Below are 22,705 nucleotides of genomic sequence, written 5' to 3' on the forward strand. Positions count from 1 at the left end.
GAAGCCTCAGTAAGGGTGACCAGCATGATTTGAATGGATTTGGAAATTTTTAAAGCTATACTATTTTAGCCATTGCACCTTTAAGACATTAAGCAAATTGTAACATCAAGGGTTAGCCTGGCCTATAACCGCAACACAATGTAAACACTGTATTAGTTTAAAAAGCTATGGAAGCATGAGATCATTTTTAGTGCTAATGTCATACTAATATCGAAACTAAAAAAATCTTTCACACATTACATGTAAACACAGTAAAACTACTATTCTGATGCAACAGATTTATTCAGTGTATTTTCCTGCTATACAGGGTTACTTATTTACAGATGGCTATTCTGCCATAATTTTAGGAGACAGACATTAGACATTGATTAAAGGGTAAAAATACTTAACAGAAGAAACATGAAATAAAAATCACAAATGGAAGGCATTAAATCAGTAAACAAGACCATGTAAAAGGAATGTGCTTTGAGGTCAGAGAACAAAAACAAAAATCAGCAAAAACCAGGATGGAAAAGGAATTTCCCACAGCTGTGGACCACATGCATTAGTGGACTGAAGAATATAAGTCTTCTTTCTTGTTTTTTTATTACCTTGGCAACATCTCTTCTATGTCAGCAATTACATAGGAGACGACAGTCCAAACAGCAGCACAGAGATTCATTTGGCTTGGATCCTGAACTGTCATTGTGTCCCCTTGAGTATGATGAAACCAGAAGTATTTACTGATGTCATCACGCAAACTGGCACCTACAGAGAAAAATGGGCAATTCCTTATTATGTGAATACATATATTTTAAGATGAACATAAACATGAATTTATTCCTGTGCTGGTCTTCATTAAATCCATATGCAACAGAGTAAGTTTTCATATGATAATTTCACTGAGCCATAGAACATGGGATTTTTCAGCATTTTAGTATAAACAAATTTTATATGTTAGCAGCCTTGTTATGAGTACAAGAAACAGCAAACATGTGAATTAACATAGAAGGGAAAGGCAGTAGTTCCCTTAATATCTCTGTTGCATCAGCAGTAGTATAAATGCATTTCTATATACAAAACACAGGAATCCAACTTAAGGAAATCCAGATAATTATTCCAAGTGTGGTGGTTTTTTAATTTTTTGTTTTTAATGTTGGTGAATTTGAAATAGACTGCTTCTTTTCCTGTGATGCTAACCATCATGTATTTATTAGTAAGGCTGCGAGTCTGTCACAGAGGTCACGGAAGTCATCCACTCAACTGCTTCACTTCAGGTTCCCTCCACCTAACCTTCAGACCCTCCTCCTTTCTCTTCTCCCCTGCTCTCTCCCCATGGCCTCCCATCCCTTCAATGAGCCTGTTCCATCCCCTTGTCTTGTCTTTCCATTTAGCTAATCATTTCCTATCGAAACCTCACACAATTTAAAAAAAACAAAACAAAACAAAACCATGGCTCTAAAATGATATTTGCCACCATCACATTGATTGCTCTTTTTGTATGCTGCATCCCTTTCCTTTTGTCTGATTCATCTATTTAGATTGTCTGTGCCCTGAAGAGCTTCCAACCTGCTACTCTGTGTTTGTACAGTACCTAGCACAGTGGGGCTTGATCTTGATTGGTCCTTAGGCACCATCATTAGTAATATTAGTACATCATACATCATTAGTAATAATAATGCTATCGTGACGGGTAGAAGAGGCCCCAATCAGAAATGCAGATAGAGCTTAGAGGCTGAGCTGAGATGCACTATAGACAAACCTCAGATGGAAGGCCATTTGATTGTATAACCTTGTGAATACATTTCTCAGATGTTTATGTCTGAGCTCTGGAAACAGTCTATATCAAATGATGAGGGCTTCAATAAACTTTTTATTAATGTTTCTAAGGCTTTCTATTCTGATTTTGCTTCGTCTCAATGAAAGGTCTCATGCCTTTGTAGAGAATGAAAGCAAAATCTCTCCGCACAGTTCTATATTCCCAACTATTCTTGCTGAAATATGTATCTTTTGATCACATCCTATAATAATTCAGCACCTAGTCCAGTTCTCACTGAAGTTAATGGGAATCTTTCCATTGACTTTAATGGGAGTTGAATTAGGATGTCACTGAGTCTGATGAAATGAGCTCTGAATTTCTGTTATACATTTCTCATAAATGAGATTGTTTGTTCTCACTGCTATTTTAGAGTGTGAGGTGAGGGGAAGAAAAGGGAATGAATTTAATAATACTGTCAAACAGGAAGATCCTCTTTACAAGGTGACATAAGATACAAAAAGAAAAAATGCTAAAGCATGCTGTTATCTGGGTTTCCTTTTAACACGTTCCTTTGGCACTTGTGCCATATACATAGGCAGTATAAGTCAAATTTGCCGCTGACATCCAGTGTGATTCCACTGAAGTCAATGGGGCTGGGTGGGTAATAAGTGCTGAATATAGTCCTATAACTTTGTGCAGATTTATAAAAGTTTTTGATATACTCCAAGTACTTATTAAGATAAAAATATAAACACATGTTATTGTGGTAAATATATTAGCTGCTGAAAATACTTCACTAAAGATGCACTTGTAGTCAAACAGTTGTGGAAAATCCATTATAGCTTTGTAAACAGATCTTTTCCAGGAACCAGGGTACAACTTACTTGCCTGGAAGGTATAATAGACATTCCACGAATAATTATTATGGGTTTATAGAATAGTGCTTTATCCTGGGTTTATGTAATAGTGTTTTCCTTAATTCAGAGAAAAATACCTTTCATCTTGTAAAGTATAACCCACATAAATGCTAAGATACGTTTAATTTTTTGTTTCTTTAAAAAAATCATAAAATGATAATACTCTGTCACCAAAACAATTAGACAAGTGGGCTTGCAGATAGTGTTTTTTTTAAAAGAGAACACAGAATATTGAGAAGACAACACGAATTGCACTCACTGTACCGCTTTTTCTTTAATGGCTTATACTGTATATCATTAAAGTCAGGGATCAATTGCATCTTATAAGGTCAATGGAAAAACTCTAAGACAACAGCTATGTAAACAATTTTATACATAACTAGAAACACAAGAGAAAATCCATGTCCATGTCTGAGTGAAAGAAAAAACTTTCCAAGCTATGGGTCCAATACTCAGTTCTAGTTAAGGAGTGCTTGCAAGTGCAAATGTAGCTCTAAGCCATCTTCATATCCTCCCTCCCCAAACCTGGAGCCATTCTAAATTCACACTATCGCTGCCAGTGACTCCAAAAGGCCTTTATGGCAGCCAGAGACTGATGTGGTGCAGGAATGTCTTGGTCACACTTCATGCACGAGGAGGGCATATGCTGCAGGAGGGCCTCTGGGCCACCATGCAGAGATAATCCTCCAGTGGCCAGGTAAACTGGCTTTAGGAACATTTTGGGCTGCTCCATCAGCACAAAGCCATCATGATATAGGCAAAGATCTGACCCCTTTAGTTCTACAAGATGTGCATTTGGATGTCTATAGATGTTATCCTTTTTTAATTAAAAAATCATCCTATACAATTTTATAAAAGGGATGTACCGGTAATAATCTTAAATTCTATGCAATGATTCACAACATATGAAGATTTTAGTATAAAATGTTTTTCTGCACAACTTTTCCATATGGATATGATTACAAGGAATCCTGGAATCTCTTAATCTGTATTAACATAGCAGCTCTATTATCAAGCTTTTCTGTTTGTCAAACAAAACCCACTCAGAAGTCACCAATCTCGCCACTTCAAACAGCTTGAAAGTAAAAAGAAATGAAGCTGAGAAAACCAGCTGGGCATAAAGTCTCCATTTTCCTGTTTCTAACCCAATCTGTTGTTCCCTACAGAATTGACTGAAGTATTTCTTTAGATTATGGCATTATCTACTGAGCACATTAGACATTAACAAAGGGAAGGTCCTTAATGCAAGGAGTGTTTTCTAATGGTTAGAGAAAGAGACTTGGAATCAGGCCTCCTGTGTCCTGTTCTTTGACCTGCCAATAACTTGCCACTTGACATTGGGAAAAACACTTCATCTCTCTGGCTTCATGCTACCTATCTGTAAAAAGGATAGCAAACATGCCTTACAAGGGGTTTTGAAAAACTTAGAGTGCTTTGAGATCTTCATGTGGAAGATGCTATAGAAGTGCAAAGTATTATTTGCTGATCCTTTTCCAAAGGATGCTGATTTGCAAAGAAATACAGCTCACATTCAGGAGACAATTTCCCTTTTTCTGGACTTGCAGTCTGAGAAAGACACAGTCAGTACTGATTATGAGATGATTCATTCTGAAACAGATATGAATGCACTCTTATTAAACAAGATATTGAACTGGCCTCTTCAAAGACAGTTTAATTAAAAACAGAAGCAGCTCTGAAAAGGAAAGTTACTATACATCACATCTTTAGAAGTTTAATAGCACAAAAACATGTGTAGAGTGTTCACTTGGCTCTTCTTTCCACTCTCCTCCATTTCTTACATATCAGAGAGCGCTAACTTGATAGATCTCACTGCTGCTGAGTTCCCCGCTCTTACCTGTTCTCCTTCAGCATCAGTCCATCAGCCCTCTCCGCACTTACTCTGTCACTCAGCTTCTTGTCCATTCTCAGCCTTCTCCTCCCTGACCTCTCTTTTCTCTTGATATGGCTGATGATTTCCTTCCTTCCTTCCTTCCTTCCCTCCTCTTTAACTTTTGCCCTTCCCTCACATCTGCTCTGCCAACTTCCAGCCCTGGCTCACCTGCAACATCCACTTCCTCTACTCCAGTTCTTACACTGCAGAGAGTCTCTGGCAGAAACCTCGTGACCAGGCTGGCTTCACTCACTACAAATTAGTTCTCTCCTCATTTGGTTCTACCTTCCTAGCTAACAAACCTCTATTTTTCCAACTTAATTGAATCCATGCCCACAATCCCTGCTGCCTTTTTGCCACTTTTGATTTCATCCTCAAACCCTCCCCCCATCTTCTCCTTCCTTCACTGCTCTCTCTGCACGGGATTGCGCCAACTTCTTCCATGAGAAAATAGACAAAATACAATGTACCCTTCTCTCTGCCTTTGACTTTCCTTCTCTTCCCCCTTCTCCTACCACAACTCCCTCCTTCTCCTCCCCTGTCAGAGATGCAGAAGTTTCTCAGCCGCTCTCCTTCTCTAACCCCTCCACTTGCCCCAGTGACTCTGTCCCGATCCATCTCTCCTCACCTCCCTCACTAGGCCAATTACCCTATCAAAGAAGGAAATTATGTTGATTTGGCATGATTTGTTCTTGACAAATCCATGTTGGCTATTACCTATCACCCTATTGTCCTCTTGGTGCTTACAAACTGATAATTTAATAATTTATTCCAGTATCCTGTATATCATAAGCTGCTTGTCTTCACTTCCAAGGCCCTTTATGGTCTACACCTGCCCTGTCTATCATCTTGCAGTCAGTATTGAAATGTCGACTCCTGCCTCCGATTGGCCCACAGTGCCGTCACCTCCATCACCTACTTGTTAAATATCCAAACAAGTGCTTTCATGCTTTCTCGCCTGCCGCCCCTCATGCTTGGGAGGAGCTCCCAGTAAATGCCACACAGTTAACTCATTATCTTCCTTCAGATCACTCTTGAATAGGAGAGGTTGCTCACCTTGCACAATAACTGGAGTTCCCTGCTGAGGGGTGCTCCATGTCAGGATGTGCACACATCTGTGAACTCTTGATCAAAAATTTTAATCAGCACTGTCCAAGAGTCAGTGCTTGAGCCCTAGACACCTCCATTCTCCAAAATGAGGACATATAGGGAGGGGTGGACTTGCTGCCACTCTAGTTCCTTCTCAACCACAAAGTCCAATGAGAGACTCTGAGGCAGAGGAGAGGGAGGACGGGTACTGGAGCATGATAAGGACACACATCTCAAAGAATTCCAGTAGCTGTACAAGGTAAGTAACCTCTCCGTCTTCTTTGAGTAGCGTTCATGTGGGTGCTCCACATCAGGAGGCACCCAAGCAGGACCTCCATCAAAGAGGAGGAGGAGGAGGAGGATTCCGTACAGAACATAGAACAGCCTTGGTGAAAGCCATGCCAGCTCCGGAAGTAGTCACAAAAGATAAATGCTGGGAAAATGTGTGTACCAAAGACCAAGTGGCTGCCATGCAGATGTTCGAAATGGGTATGCTTTTCAGCAGGGTTGCTGAGGCAGATTGAGCCCTGGTGAAATAAGCAATGACTCCTGGAGGAGGGCAACCCCCTAACGTTTCATAACAGGTTAATATGAATCATGCAACCCATTTGGACAGTCTTTGGGTGGAAATCACCTGACCTTTCATGCATTCTGCAACTGAGATGAAAAGCCTGGGTGAAGCCCTAAAGGGTCTAGTCCTATCTAGGCAGAAGGCAAGGGCTGTTCTTACATCCAGTGTGTGAAAGCTTGATTCTTCTCTTGAAGAGTGAGGCTGGGGATAAAACACCTGTACCTGAACCTCCTGGTTGATGTGGAATTCTGAGGAAACCTTGGGAAGAAAGTGAGGTTGCGGACATAGCATCATCTTGTCATGACAGAACACTGTGTACAGTGGATAAGGCTCCAAGTTCCCCTATCCTCGTGGCCAAGCTGATGGCTATGAGGAATATAGTCTTAAGGGAATGGATGAAGGAGGGAACAGTTTGCCATAGGTTCAAATGGGGGTTTCCTCAGTGCGTTGAGAACTAAGTTGAGGTCCCAGGGTGGAGTTGATTCCTTACCAGCAGGGAAGAAGTTGAAGAGATCTTTGATAAACCTTGTCGTGGTTGGGTGGTCAAAAACTGAAAACCCCTCAATTTGGGAAGTGAAAAGCTGTCATAGCAACTAGGTGAACTTTGCTGGAACTCAACGATAATCCTGAGGCTTTTATATTGAACAGGTAATTGGGAATGAGTGTTAGATGAGAGACAAGAGGAGGTGTAGATTGGTGACTGCACCAAGTCTTGAAGCATTTCCACTGCTGGAGGTAAGTTTTCCTTGTTTTAGGTTTTCTGCTATGAAGCAGTACCATTTGTATATCTCATTCTATATCAGAGAGCCATCTAGTAGCCACGCCATAAAGTGAAGTGCTGAAAGATTTGGATGAATGATCAATCCCAACTCCTGGGTGAGAAGTATCACCACTGGGGAAGGCAGATAGGCGGTCGGTGGAGACATTCGAATGCGCTCCAGGAACCACAATTCTCTCAGCCATGATAGTGCTATAAGGATGGCTCTAATTTTTCTTCTTTCAATTTGTTCAGAACCCTGAGCAGTAGGGGAGTCAGGGGATATGCGTATAGCAGTATGCAAGGCCAAGGAATGATTAGGGCACCTCCCATCCATGCCCTCCCCTCAAGCAAAATGGTCTGCATTTTGGATTGGATGGAGTTGCAAAGAGATTTATCAGTGGGTGTCTGAGGTAAGACATATCTCTCAGAATACCTCGTTGTTCAGTTCTCACTTGTGATCAATGCTGAAATATCTGGTGCAGGAATCCCCCACTGTATACTTTAGTCCTGGAAGATAAACCGTTGAGATCTGTATGTGGTGTGATATACACTAGTTAGACAGTTTTATGGATTAGGTACATAAGGACTGGGATCTTGCTCCTCCGGGATGATTCATATATTGCTGCTCTGTTGCTCAGCATTATTCTGATCAGGTGGTCCCTAGTGTGTGGGTGGAAGTGTTCACAAGCATAACCAACTGCTTTGAGCTCTAATATGTTGTTATGGAGGATAGCCTCCTAAGGGGTCCATCTTCCTTGAACTGTGAGGTCCTGGGAATATGTGTCCCAGCTTATTAAGGAGGGGTTTGTAATGCTGATTCTTGGGAGAGGAGGCTGCAGGAACAGAACTCCCAAGCACACCATTTATGGTTCTTTCCACCAACTGAGAGAGGTGAATACCCTTCAAGGTACTGACTGACAACTGTTTTGCATACTGTTTGCTGTGCTTAATGGGAGTATAAATGGGTCTCTGCTAGGCCTGAAGACTTTGAAAGTACAGTCTTGGTAAGGATGTCACAAACATACAGGCTGCCATATGGCCCAGAATTTGTAGGCAAACCTCTGCTGTAGTTCGTGGGATTTGTTGTATCTTTGAAACAAGTTGCACTTGGTGGTAAATCTGTCCTTGGGTGAGTACACCCTGGCAGTGGAGTCCAGAGTAGCCCTAATAAAGTCTATGTGCTGAGTGGGTACGAGGGTAGATTTTTCCATGTTGGGGTGGAGGCCAGTGAGTGGAAAAAAAGATAGGGTTTTGCTGGTTGCTGTCTGAGCCTCTAGAAATGAGCGCCCATTGTCAATTGTCCAGGTAGGGGAAGACAATTGTCCAGGTAGGGGAAGACAATTATTCCCGTTTGGTGAAGATGGGCCGCGGTGACCCATAGGACCTTAGTAAAGACCGTTTGTGTGGTGTAAAGGCTGAAGGCTAGGACATAATACTGGTAGTGGTTCTTGACTGCCACAAAACATAGGAATCATCTTTATGAGGGATGCATGGCGATATGGAAATAGGCATCCTGAAGGTCAAGGGAAATAAACCAATCTCCCAGATCCAGAGAGGGATTTTTCATTGCTCAGGTTACCACTCTGAACTGTTGAGCATGGATGAAAGTGTTCAAAGTTCTGAGGTCCACAAATGGTTTCCCCCCATCATTTATCTTTTGGAATAGGAACTATCAAGAATAGAGCCCTTTTCCAATATAGTCCAGTGGAACAGGTTTGATCACCCTCAGTGATAGGAGGGACTGTACCTCCTCACTCAAGAGATCCCTGTGAGAAGGGTCCCCAAAGAGGGACAAGGAAGGGACAACATAGGCCAGATGGGCCAATTAACCTATTAGGCTGCAAACCAGGGGATATTTAGGCTAAGAAGAAAGCTCTAATCAAGGACAGCTCTCTTGTGAAGGAACAGACGGGGCTTCTATAAAGGCAGGGAGCTGTAGCAGAAAGGAGGCTGCAGCGGTGAGGGCTGCTGTCACTGGGTCGAGGGAGACAAAGGGATTTGGACCCAAGAGCAGGGGTTTATCTAGCAGACCCAGGAGATAGGGGTTTAGCTAGAAGAGTGGAGAATGTAAGCCTGGGATAGGCAAGGTAGGAAGTAGTCCAGGGGAGTGACAGGAAGGTTCATGGTAGTACTGACCTTAGCTGCTGGACATATGGACCCTGGGCTTGAACCCAGTGTAGGAGGTGGGCCTGGGTTCCCCTACCAGGCACAGAATGAGTGGCACAATCTGTGCAGTGAACTTGGAGACTGTCTGTTCTAGCCATGGAGGCAGTGGCAGAGCCATGGCAGTGGACTTAAGGATTGTCCGGGACAATGTGGAAGACTTTGATAGTACCCTAGAAGGGGAGGACTACTGCAACTTGGCTAGAGGGCTAAGCCATGAAGACGAGGAGCGTTAACTCCTGAGGAGCAAGAGAGGGGCCACAGAGTGAGAGAGTGAGATGACGGACCGAGGAACTGCGAGAAGAGGGCATCAGGCTGGCAGAGTTAATCCCCAGACATGGCCAGTGAGAAGAGGTACACAAAAAGCCTTGACAATAGTTAGTCTGATAGTGTGCTGATACCACAGGCTATTACACTGACCAATACTGTCTCACTGTTCCTTTGTATGCCCCATCAATCTGTATCCATCTGTTGTCTTTTGTCTTATACTGTGATTTCCTTAGGCAATAAGGCAATACAAATAATATCAAAGGAAACTATCTTGGGTACTTAAAACTCAGCGTGCATTTGCCATTCAACAATATATATGGTCTGCCCACTAATATACTAAACTCCCACTGTCTCCACCTTCAAGAAAACTCTTGAAACCCAGCTATTCCATTAAACTTTCAAACTGTAATGGATACTCCCCACACAGTGTATATTCTGTGTTGTTTGTATTGTATCTTCATGGTTCAGTACCTCTAGATTGTAAATAAGACCTGCTAGATGAAGGGTACTGATTTTCTACGGTACATTGGTGTGTCCATCTAAGTTGCTAAGCAAATGAACGATAAAGATTTATAAGGTTTCAGAGTAACAGCCGTGTTAGTCTGTATTCGCAAAAAGGAGTACTTGTGGCACCTTAGAGACTAACCAATTTATTTGAGCATGAGCTTTCGTGAGCTACAGCTCACTTCATCGGATGCAAGTGATGAAGTGAGCTGTAGCTCACGAAAGCTCATGCTCAAATAAATTGGTTAGTCTCTAAGGTGCCACAAGTACTCCTTTTCTTTTTAAAGATTTATAAGCAGCTAATTATTATTTGTATTATAATAGTTCCCAGAGGAGCTCCATTATGTTAGGCACTGTACATATACATATTAAGAGACAGTCCCTGCATGGAAGTGTTTACAGTCTAAATAGGCATGAGGGAGAAGAGGGGAAAGAGGTACACATAGGAGAAGTGACATCCTCAGTGTCGGATAGCAGGGGAGTGGTTGAGCCAGGAACAGAAACCAGAACTCCTGATTCCCAGGGCAGTGCCCTATTCAGCAGACCATGCTACCTTTCATTGCTTGCTTGCCCAAACAGTAAGCAAAAGTCTGAAGGACCTTGACAAAATCCCCAAAAATCTAAAGCTAAAATAAACCCTGTAAAGAACAACTTACAATGAGCTAAAGCTACTCCCCTCACATCTCCCAAACACCTTTATACAGATGGATCTAGAACATATTCACATCCATTCCCATAGCAGCAGAGGGAGCCTTTGGAAAGCTGGTAATTCAAGCACAAGGATTCAAAAAAAGCTCATTTTTGTTGATGAAGTTGCTTTCCCCACCATGCTGAACATATGCAGTTTTGTTATCCGGTAAACAAAGGATTATTTTAAAAAAACAACATGAAAATCTTTAGACCTGAACATCAACCTCAAGTTCTCCTTGACTTTAATGCCGCTACTCAGCGGAGAAGTGCAAACACTACTGAGTCCTAAAAGGAATGCAACTTTTGGGAAGTAAACCATGAGATATGTAGAAACATATGATACTGTACCTCTTTTAAACAGAGTACACAGCATAAGAATACATACATAAAGAGGAAACCTCAGCCTTGGCATAACTGTGCTGTGCACTGGGAAGCTCACAAGGTCCTGTGGAAAGGGAAATTTTCCTCCTCAGATCACAGAGCATGAGCACAGCCACTCCACATTGTGCTTGGCATTCCTACATGGACGAATACCTGGTGGATCCATTTAGTTGTAGATTCAATAGCCCCAAACTCCTGTGCGTTGGTGCACAGGAAGTTTTCAGGGGTGGACCCCATGTGCGTTCTTGGGCATCTGCAATTATGCAGGGAAGGGGAGATGTATGATTTGCCTTCAAAGGAATAAACTTTAAAGTGAAGAAAGAGTAAAAGGAAAAACTGATCTGTTAAAAGATCTGTACAGTAATAATGTCTTGTTTTTTGACAAACAAGAATTTCACAAATATCAGCTCCTCTGAGGCAGCTACACTTTTAGAAGAATAGGTGTTTTCAGAGCTACTTTGGGTATAAAGTTATCCATTTTAAAATGGTATCTATTGTATTGCAAGTGATGTTTAGCATTTAGATTGCAAATGTAGGTGTTCCACAAATGGTTTTTGACCTGACTTTGGTTAATGCAATCATCAGAACAATTATTGTAATGAAAATCCACCTATTGTAGCTGGTCCCTGAAAACATTATGTTGCATCCGATCAGCTGCTTCTTCCCTGGGATAAACCGTAGATCATTGCTGATTTTCATCTAATGAATTTAGGGTAAATTTTACAAATAAAGCAAAGGTGATGGAGGAAATTAATATTTGTTTGGAGAGGGGAAACAATGCCATTAGTTCTGTCATTTAGTTTAAAATGCTGAAATTACAGGGTAAGGTGCTTGAGCATCACTGCTACAGACGATGAAATAGTTTCCAGCACAGAGCTTATACATAATATCACGTCATGCTGTATTACCTCTTGAGTCATTTCTTTTGAAAGGCTTTAAAATTCATGATTTATACAGAAAAGTAAAAGGAAAGCATTCAGTCAATTGCTTCCTTGGCTAACTAAATGAGACCACAATGTAAGAGAGACAAAAACTGAAGTATGCATTATTTCTTGTTTTATTTGATGTATATGAGCGTTAATCCTGTGGATACACTAAACAGACTAAATTACAGTTCAGGATTATTGCAGTTACTTTTACAGCATATTAACCTTTCACTCATTGCTCCAGAGCCACAGTGGCAGCTGGGGAGACTTGCATTAAATTGTATGAAATCAGGTCTCAGGAAAGGAAGTGGTTCTGCTCTGTAGAACATAGGTTAACTGGAATCTAATACAACATATCTTAAACTGCTCCCAATTTACCAAAAGCAGATTAAGCTGCAACATTAAAAGTGTTCTGGAGGCCGTTTCTCCGCCCACCCTCTGGTTTTAAATCAGCACAGATTTAAAACCAAACCAAACCGGGGGGTACTCAATCTCAAACAGCACAGCTTGAAATGGGACCTCATGTTTGACCCACCATCTTCAGCCTGTTTCGTTATAAGAATACGGTGCAAAAAAATGCTTCAAAATGAAGACTTGGTGTGGAATGTTGTGAGGAGAAAAGGCAACGACTATGAAATAAAAACTAACAGTTTGTAAAGGTGCTGTGTAATTGCTGATCAGGGTAACAAATCCATCCCATCCCCCCTTCTCAACTAGTTTATCAACTACAGTCACTGTTTTAATGGTAGGAAATGTCAGTGTGACAAACAACTTTTCTCATGTATCTGAGTAAAGTGTTGTTACCAATGCCCCAAGTGAGCAAAGCACTTACAGAACTATGTGATGTAAGTAGTCCCACTGACTTCAATGGTACTGCTCACAAGCTTATGGCCCAGATTTTTAACAGTATTTAAGTGCCTAACTCCTATCTGAAATCAATGGGAATTAGGCACCTAAATGCCTTTAAAAATCTGTCCCTATGCTATGTCCTTAAATGCTGTGCTGGATAGGGGCCTGTACAAACCATCTTTCTGACTAACTGCTCTCCCAAAATTTAAATTTCTTTAATTTTTCAAAGTAATGACTGTCCTCACTAACTTGTTGCATCCTTATCTAAGACTAAACTGTAAGATACAACTGTACAGTGCTTTGCACAATTTCTGCCCCAAACTACACACTACTGAAATGGAAATTAAGAAGTATGTTTTGTTACTCTGACTACATAATATACACCTGAGTTGTAAAACAATGGTGATTACTCTCCTAATATAAATGTAAATATTTTGGATACTGCTGCCAAAATGCCTCATGCATCTGACCTCCCAACCCAATGTGTGTTCAACTTACTAGTACATCACCAACAATTTTAACTGAGATATGCCTGAGCCACAAAGTTCAGATCGGGGTCCTATCTTGAGGTTCACGGCTCTTCAGATCTGGGGTTTGCTTCAGGCTATCTTTAAAATAAGGCTGTGGGTCATTAATCTCTTTCTAAAAAGAAAAGGAGTACTTGTGGCACCTCAGAGACTAACCAATTTATTTGAGCATAAGCTTTCGTGAGCTACAGCTCACTTCATCGGATGCATACTGTTGAAAATACTGAAGACGTTTTTATACACACAACCCATGAAAAAATGGGTGATTATCACTGTAAAAGGTTTTCTCTCCCTCCACCCCACTCTCCTCACCAGCAACCACATACCATACAACAGAACCACTAACCCAGGAACCTATCCTTGCAACAAAGCCCGTTGCCAACTGTGCCCACATATCTGTTCAGGGGACACCATCACAGGGCCTAATAACATCAGCCACACTATCAGTGGCTCGTTCACCTGCACATCTACCAATGTGATATACGCCATCATGTGCCAGCAATGCTCCTCTGCCATGTACATTGGTCAAACTGGACAGTCTCTACATAAAAGAATAAATGGACACAAATCAGATGTCAAGAATTATAACATTCATAAACCAGTCGGAGAACACTTCAATCTCTCTGGTCATGCGATTACAGACGTGAAAGTTGCGATATTACAGCAGAAAAACTTCAAATCCAGACTCCAGCGAGAGACTGCTGAATTGGAATTCATTTGCAAATTGGATACAATTAACTTAGGCTTGAATAGAGACTGGGAGTAGCTAAGTCATTATGCAAGGTAACCTATTTCCCCTTAAAAAGAAAAGGAGGACTTGTGGCACCTTAGAGACTAACCAATTTATTTGAGCATGAGCTTTCGTGAGCTACAGCTCACTTCATCAGATGTTTACCGTGGAAACTGCAGCAGACTTTATATACACACAGAAATCATGAAACAATACCTCCTCCCACCCCACTGTCCTGCTGGTAATAGCTTATCTAAAGTGATCAACAGGTGGGCCATTTCCAGCACAAATCCAGGTTTTCTCACCCTCCACCCCCCCACACAAATTCACTCTCCTGCTGGTGCTAGCCCATCCAAAGTGACAACTCTTTACATAATCAAGTCGGGCTATTTCCGACTCTGTTGTATGTTGTATCGGGTTCTGTTGTATGGTATGTGGTTGCTGGTGAGGAGAGTGGGGTGGGGGGAGAGAAAACCTTTTACAGTGATAATCACCCATTTTTTCATGGGTTGTGTGTATAAATAGCCCGACTTGATTATGTAAAGAGTTGTCACTTTGGATGGGCTAGCACCAGCAGGAGAGTGAATTTGTGTGGGGGGGTGGAGGGTGAGAAAACCTGGAATTGTGCTGGAAATGGCCCACCTGTTGATCACTTTAGATAAGCTATTACCAGCAGGACAGTGGGGTGGGAGGAGGTATTGTTTCATGATTTCTGTGTGTATATAAAGTCTGCTGCAGTTTCCACGGTAAACATCTGATGAAGTGAGCTGTAGCTCACGAAAGCTCATGCTCAAATAAATTGGTTAGTCTCTAAGGTGCCACAAGTCCTCCTTTTCTTTTTGCGAATACAGACTAACACGGCTGTTCCTCTGAAACCTATTTCCCCTTGTTTTTTCCTACCCCTCCCCCCCCAGACGTTCTTGTTAAACCCTGGATTTGTGCTGGAAATGGCCCACCTTGATTATCATACACATTGTAAAGAGAGTGATCACTTTAGATAAGCTATTACCAACAGGAGAGTGGGTTTGTGTGTGTGGTGGGGGGGGAGGGGGGGAAGAAAACCTGGATTTGTGCTGGAAATGGCCCACCTTGATTATTATACACATTGTAAGGAGAGTGATCACTTTACATAAGCTATTACCAGCAGGAGAGTGGGGTGGGGGGAGAGAAAACCTTTTGTAGTGATAATCACACATTTTTTCATGGTTTGTGTGTATAAAAACGTCTTCTGTATTTTCCACAGTACGCATCCGATGAAGTGAGCTGTAGCTCACGAAAGCTTATGCTCAAATAAATTGGTTAGTCTCTAAGGTGCCACAAGTACTCCTTTTCTTTTTGCAAATACAGACTAACATGGCTGTTACTCTATCCCTTTCTAAGACACAAGCCACAATTCTCTCAGTGGAGTTGAACAGACAGAAGTAGGCAGGTAGCAAGTGGTGGGTTCTAACTTCCTAAATATTCCTGAACTATAAAGTGTATATTTTTCTTCAGCTACATTTCAAAAAACCAACATACTTCAATGGAAAAGGAATCTATATGCAATTAAAACTCCTCCTCCATCATTGTCGACAGATTGCATTAGCTTTTTTTGTTTACATTCATTCATGTAGCAACACTGAGCCAAATTAAGAAAGGGGGAAAGAAATGCAATTCAGTGAATTCGGTGAGGGCAAGGGGCGGGCTGTTTGAACTTCCTTACATCAGTTCTGAATTTGGATCACTGGATGTAGCATGTTGCTGATTGCATATGAATTCCAAGTGATCTACATGAAAGAACAAGACTAACATTAGGAAAATAAACAGTAAGTAAAGCATCATTGCTAACTAAACTAATACTTTCTGGATGCAAATTCAGGATGATATGTTCACTATCCTCTCATGACAGATGATACAGATGATACAAAACTACTCAAGATAGTTAAGTCCCAGGCAGACTCTGAAGAACTACAGAAGGATCTCTCAAAACTGGGTGACTGGGCAACAAAATTGCAGATGAAATTTAATGTTGATAAATGCAAAGTAACGCACATTGGAAAACATAATTCCAACTATACATATAAAATGATGGGGTCTAAATTAGCTGTTACCACTCAAGAAAGAGATCTTGGAGTCATTGTGGATAGTTTTCTGAAAACTTCCACTCAATGTGCAGCGGCAATCAAAAAAGTGAACAGAATGTTGGGAATCATTAAGAAAGGGATAGATAATAAGAAAAAAATATCAAATTGCATATATCTAAATCCATGGTTCAACCACATCTTGAATACTGCATGCAGATGTGGTCACCTCATCTCAAAAAAGATATTTTGGAATTGGAAAAAAGGTTCAGAAAAGGGCAACAAAAATTATCAGGGGTATGGAATGGCTTCCTTATGAGAAGAGATTAATAAGACTGAGACTTTTCAGCTTGGAAAAGAGATGACTAAGGGGGGATATGATAGAGGTCTATAAAATCATGAGTGGTGTGAAGAAAGTAAATAAGAAAGTGTTATTTACTCCTTCTCGTAACACAATAACTAGGGGTCACCAAATGAAATAAATAGGCAGCAGGTTTAAAACAAACAAAAGGAAGTATTTTTTCACACAACGCACAGTCAGTCTGTGGAACTCCTTGTCAGAGGATGTATAATAGGGTTCAAAAAAGAACTAGAGAAATTCATGGAGGACGGGCTGGGATGGTGTCCCTCGCCTCTGTTTGCCAGAAGCTGGGAATGGGTGACAGGGGATGGATCACTTGATGATTACCTGTTCTGTTCATTCCCTCTGGGGCACCTGGCATTGGCTGTTGTTGGAAGACAGGATACTGGGCTAGATGGACTTTTGGTCTGACCCAGTATGGTCGCTCTTACATTCTTATGACACAGACTGGCTAAATTACCTGGAATTTTCAAAGACACATAGGGCAGTTAGGTGCCCAACTCCAACTGGCTTTCAGTGAGAGCTGGATACCTAACTCCCATTGGTGTCTTTGAAAATCTATCCCTAGATAAAGCATTACCAGCTCCTCTGTGATCATACAATTGTACAATTCAGGAAGCAATGCAAAAATATGTATTTGGCAACCTTTTTGGATAAAAATATCTTTAGCCTAATTTTGTATTTCATGTTAACATTGCTCTGTACAACCTTTATACAACTTTCATGAGCTGCTACAGGATAATTATGATGCAACTAAAGCAGATATTTTGATAATACAGGGCTATCTTGTGCAACACAGAGTAAACTAACCTTGCCTAGTTTAAACATTTGCTACAGTACCTATGATGTACTGTGACCCTGCCAAAGTCTAGGATGTCATTTTTAACTGTGCAAGTCTAATTGGGATATTTCCCCATTTTTTATTTAAGAAAAAAATCTAATGTAAATAAATGTTGCTGAAAATTTTTAACTTTTGTTTACATAATATTTTATCTATGCACAATGCAAGGAAAAGCACAGTAGACTAATATTGACATCTGACGATGGGTAAGAACACCAAGTGATTCGATCTTTTATAGAAACTCACCATTGAATAATGATCTGTAGATTTTGATGGGGGATAGTAATTCAACACATTCTTTAAAAAAATCTTAATTTATGCATCACTGGACTTGGCTCCCACTGCAAAAAGTCATAATTCCAATAAGCAAGTCTCCATAATTAAGAGTCCACTTTGACTGGAATCTGGGAAATTCAACTTGATTGTTTAAATCTTAAGACACGGTGGGAAACAGGTTTGCAAGTAACAGATTGCATTTAACTCATTTCCCTCCATCTACTGTCCTCATCATCTGGCCTTCCCTCTCTTCTATTGTTTTTACTCTTTCCTGCATTATCCTCTTCTCCTGGTCCAATATTTTCAGTAATGCATCTGTTTTTCCCCTTTCTTCTTTCTTGCTGTTTCCTTCATTTCCTAATTTTCTTCCTCTCTTCCACTTCCTTGTAGCCTCTCTCCCCCTCTAGAATTTCCATTCTTGTTCTCTTCCCTCCCACCACCTGTTTTCTCTCCTCCTCATCTTTGCCCTTTCCCGGTTTTTAATTCTTGTCACACTGCATCCTCCTTCGCTTCTATCCTGTTCTTCTCTTCCTTTATCAAAAAGCAATGTGTTTCTCCCTCACAATAATGGCACATTCTCATGAGATTTTTGTACTCAGAAAAACCTTCAAGTTTATTTAAGAACTTCTGGAGTTGTCTAATCCCAAGAGAAAAGTTCTTATTATACCTTGAGCTGTGAAATGAAACCTCACAGTTTACCTTCATTCCAAGGATTATTATGTACAGATCATAGAACTGTCTAACAAAACTATCTTTTCTGTGAAGCTTTATTTAGAAGGTCATAACAAGGCAACCTGTCAAACTGGGCCTGACAATCACACCACCTGAAATGTTTTGAGTTCCTTCATGTTTTTAAATCGTTTTGAGGACTGGGAAAGGCATAGAGATCGTGTTGGTTTTGTTGGTTAATGATCTCCTTTAGTCAATGAATGAAGATCATTGGCTAGCTGGGAAACTAGCAGAAGTCTTTGACAATATTAACTGTGAAGTATTTTTAACATAAGTGCAAACCTTGGCAGGGATGGCTGAAATTTTGCTTGAGTGGCTCCATTCTTCTCTTTTGGAGAGGACTGAGAGATAAGTATGAGGCAATTGCTCATCTTCTGCAATGGCTCTCTCATGTGGGGTATCAGAGCTCTATCGTACCCAGTTTTCAGTGTGCATGTGAGACTGGTAGAGAACATAGTGAGAGGGCCTGGGCTCCTGTGGAGTCATCAATATACTGATGAGTCAGCTCTCCGTGGGATCCTCATGATGCATTTGCTCCACTTTCCTAATGCCTGGTCAAGACTGGGGTTTGGAGAAGAACTAGCTGGTTGAAGCTCAGTCTGGATGAAAAAAAGAAGTCATGCTGGTGGATTGGGGAGAAAAAAAATCAATCCAAAGAAATGGTGGATGGTATCTACCCATCCATTAAAAGGTATGCTTGCCTTTTGTTATTCAGGTTCACAATCTAGAAACCACATTGGATCCCCTGCTGTTTCTGGATGGTCAGACAGCAGTGTGCTGGATAAGACTTTTCATCATTTTCATTTGAAAAAGAAGTTGCAGCCCATGTCACTTCTAGTTTAGATTATTGCAGTGCATTCTCTGTGTGGAACTACCTTTCAAAGATTGCTCAGACATTCGCTGATACAAAATGTGATGCTATTTCACATATGCAGCTTATTGTACCTCAGACTGTACGGCTTCCAGTTTTTATTTTCAGATTGGACTTAATATTTTGACTTTGATATGGAAGGTCCTCTATGGTTTGCAGCCTAGGTATCTTTAGAGAGATGATCTCCCTCTTTGTATTTTAACCTGGCTGTTGAGATCAACTGAATATACAAAACTGACAGTTCTTAAGTAGAATTTGCTTCCTTATTTGGCTCCCTAAATTTGAGCTTGACACTAAATTTTGAGACACAAATATATTTCTCAATCCAGCTGAGACCCTCTCTACTCAGTTCCCATCATTAAGAAAAGCCTGATTAAATAGACAGGCCTTACAAAATAGCCACAAGATCAATAAACTCAGGCTTCTCAGCCTGAGATGGAAAGCAAACTTCAGATAAGACATTTGCCTCTCCCCAGATGTGCAAATTTACAGAAATTTTGCATGCATGCACACACCGCTACATTTTAAATCCACACAGAAGTTGAAATAAATGAACTACCACAATCTGCCTTAATCAAGTGGAATACGCTGCCATAAAACCACAAGCTGCACTACCTGCCAATTAGCCTTTGAGTGCAATTTAAAGTGTTCATTTTGCCCTACAAAAACAAAACAATTGGGGAACACATTTTTAAGATTATATCCTTTGCCCAAGTAACTTTTCATACTTGTACTCCATCTCTTGAAACTTTTAAGTCAAGACAGAATGTCTTTCTAAAAGATATGCTATAGCTCAAAACAGAAATCATGGGCTTGAGGCAAAAATTATTGGGTGACGTTCCTCTGCCGGTGTTTATGCAAGAAGTGATGATCATACTGGTTTCCCTGGTCTTAACATGTATGAATACAGAATAATCTTGTCTGTTTCTCAGTTGAGCTCTGTTACGCTATTCTGCAAAATGTAAGATCACAGGAACTGACATACATGGAGCAGTCAAAGGTCTGTCTGTCTGGTATTCTTTTTCCAACCATAGCTAATACTGAATGCCTAGAAAGAGAGGTAAAAACACTAACCTCTCTGCAAATTCAGATGTTAGAGAGTATGTCTGCACTGCAAGCGAAGGTGTGACTGTAGCAGGGGTTGGAATATTCATGCTAGCTTTAATTCTAGCTAGCACGGGTAATACTAGGAGAGAAGTAGTGGCAGGGACTAGCAACCAGAGTCCAAGCCCATTGGGGACCCTCGGTATGTATTCTGGTTGCTAGATCTTTAGTCCTATTGTTACCCGTACAAACTAGATTAAAGTTAGACCAGTCCACGTTACAGTCAAGCACATCTTCACCTGCAGTATAGACGTACCTAAGAAGTATTGATGCATTGCCTGGAGGACTGATAACAGTCTGAAGTCATGTGTCTTCAGGATCAAAAAACATACAAGGGAGAGTTCAAAAGAGCCACAGCATTAGAGCTAAGTGCAGTCAAATTGTTCCTGAGACTGCCCTCACTTCTCACAGTTGTCAGCGGAGTCCAGATCTGCAAATGTGGCTTTGGGCTTTCAAAACCCCAGCTCAGCAGAGGAGGCAATACCTACTTCAGTAATTAGGTTCTGTCACGCTCTGTATATCTAGGGCCCAGGGCTGATTTGGAAGTTGAAGAGGCACCCAGAGTGCTTTTAGAGCAATCTATTTTAGTGAATGTTGCAGTCAAATATCCTTTTCCTGAAACAGGGAAAGGACAATCACACTGTTTTCAGTTTCAGTTAATTTCAAAAGCATTGCAAACCAAAAGAAAAAGGATTGAACAGAGGGAGAAAGCAACTGACATGGAATAATGCTATCCAGGAAGAAATCCACTTATTGGATATTGCCCTATTTTTCTGAAGAGGGGACAAGTCGCATTCATCAAATTGCACATAAACCAAGCTGCACAGGAAATGTGAGGAGGAGGAAGTTCTTTATACGGCTTGAAGAAGCTGAAAGGAAGCAATGCAGATCTGCAACAAGGAGTTAGATCTAGTAGGCTCTATGCAGGGACACAAGGACTGGTGAGTAAGTGGGTGCAAGGAATCTTCCCCCAGCCCTTCACTCCTAGGCAAGGTTGAAACACAAATGGTGTGGGAAATGCTGACAGTTGTGGGCTAGTGACCCAACTGGAGGGGAGGGGCAGCGTTCCTTTTTGCCTAATAAACCCAGCAGAGCTGGCCCAGTGTATGGAGGCGGGGGAGACTTGCACTGCACTGTGTTACAAGGTATTTATTAGGTTTACAAGGTTTATTAAGCAAGGTATTTTTGCCTAATAAACCTACCAGAGCCTCAGAAAGAATGCCGGCTCAATTTCTCTGGGGATTTCAACTGCAGTGTGGCCCCTTCCAAATTCCACTCCCCTTATCACTAGTAGCTGAAAGCCATAATTTGGTTCAAGTGATATTAAGAAGTAGAGTTACTAAATAGGGTATTCTGAATAAAGAGTTTCCAAAAACATCAAGAACGCCATTATCAGAAAGACTGAAGTGATGCTTTTAAAGTGTCCACATCTGTTTCACAACTGAGACCTCAGAGAAGCTACTCCCCCACCTTGCAGCCTACACTAAAGAGAGAATTTAAGAAGAAAGCAGAGAAAATAAAAACTATGTTTCTTCACCATGCTATGGCTTTTCTCCCTACTCCCAACTACCCTGAAATAAAAGATGTACATGCAGAGTGTTCAGCACAATCAAACCATATCCAATTTATGTGTCCCAAACTATGATTATCCACAAACAGCTGTGCTATTCCTAGCCAGCAGCTTTTTGGTGGACGAGGGGAAACCCATCCACAATCATTAGGAAAGAGAAAGAGAAGCAGACTAATTAGCTCTCCTCACTGCTTCCTGTTTAGCACTTACTATGAAAATGAGATGCATAATCTGTGATGTTTTCCAGATAAAATGTTTAGAACATGAAGGGCTCAGGATTGGTTGCACAGTGGAATCTGCAACACAAGTCTTGGACTGTTCAAGTACAAAACAGAAATTTTTGGAGCAGACTTTAGATATTAATATATGAAATCCGCTAGACTTTTTGTCATGGAAAAAAACCGAATCATGAGTTAACTTTGTGGCCTTGTCTGTACTGGGGATTTTCACCACCAGAGGCCATCTATCCATGTAGCTGTACCTAACCCCTGCTTGAAACTCAAATAAACTGCACAAGTACAAATTGCAGCTTATAGCCGTTCTGCCTATGGTAGGGTTTGCATTGCTGCAACTACACTAGTGTCTAATCATCCCTAATGGTTTTAACTGTGGCACATCCCTAGCATAAACAGGGCCTGAGCTATCCTGTCAGATGGACTTGACTTGTTAAAATCTGAGTGAGAGAAAAAGATAGATAATGGCTGGATAGACTTCAGCATTTTGCTTCCAATGAGATTTCTTCCAGTGACATACTTTGTACATAGAAGGGGTTTTAATTCTGCCCTTGAAATGTAAATGAAGGAATACTGCCAGCACAGACTTCGATTTCAAGCACATTCTGCTTTTATTGGAATCTGTGTATAATTTAGAAGCAAGGTTTCTACTGC

At 41.0% G+C, this 22,705-nt stretch overlaps 1 protein-coding gene across 5 annotated transcripts in view; it reads right to left on the bottom strand.

Annotated features, from left to right (window-relative positions):
* Nucleotides 1-270: 270 nt before the first annotated feature.
* Nucleotides 271-22,705, bottom strand: part of CPQ (carboxypeptidase Q) — a 263,180-nt gene continuing 240,745 nt past the window's right edge. For 4 of the 5 annotated variants that reach the window (XM_073330508.2, XM_073330507.2, XM_073330509.2 and 1 more), the window contains exon 8: nt 271-747. In XM_073330508.2, the coding sequence (XP_073186609.1) occupies nt 587-747 (161 nt within the window). In that variant the 3' untranslated portion in view covers nt 271-586. The remainder of the gene's footprint in view (nt 748-22,705) is intronic. The other variant, XM_073330510.2, reaches the window with a different exon arrangement.

Source organism: Lepidochelys kempii, chromosome 2 (genome assembly GCF_965140285.1).
Source record: "Lepidochelys kempii isolate rLepKem1 chromosome 2, rLepKem1.hap1, whole genome shotgun sequence".
Classification (NCBI taxonomy): Eukaryota; Metazoa; Chordata; order Testudines; family Cheloniidae; genus Lepidochelys; species Lepidochelys kempii.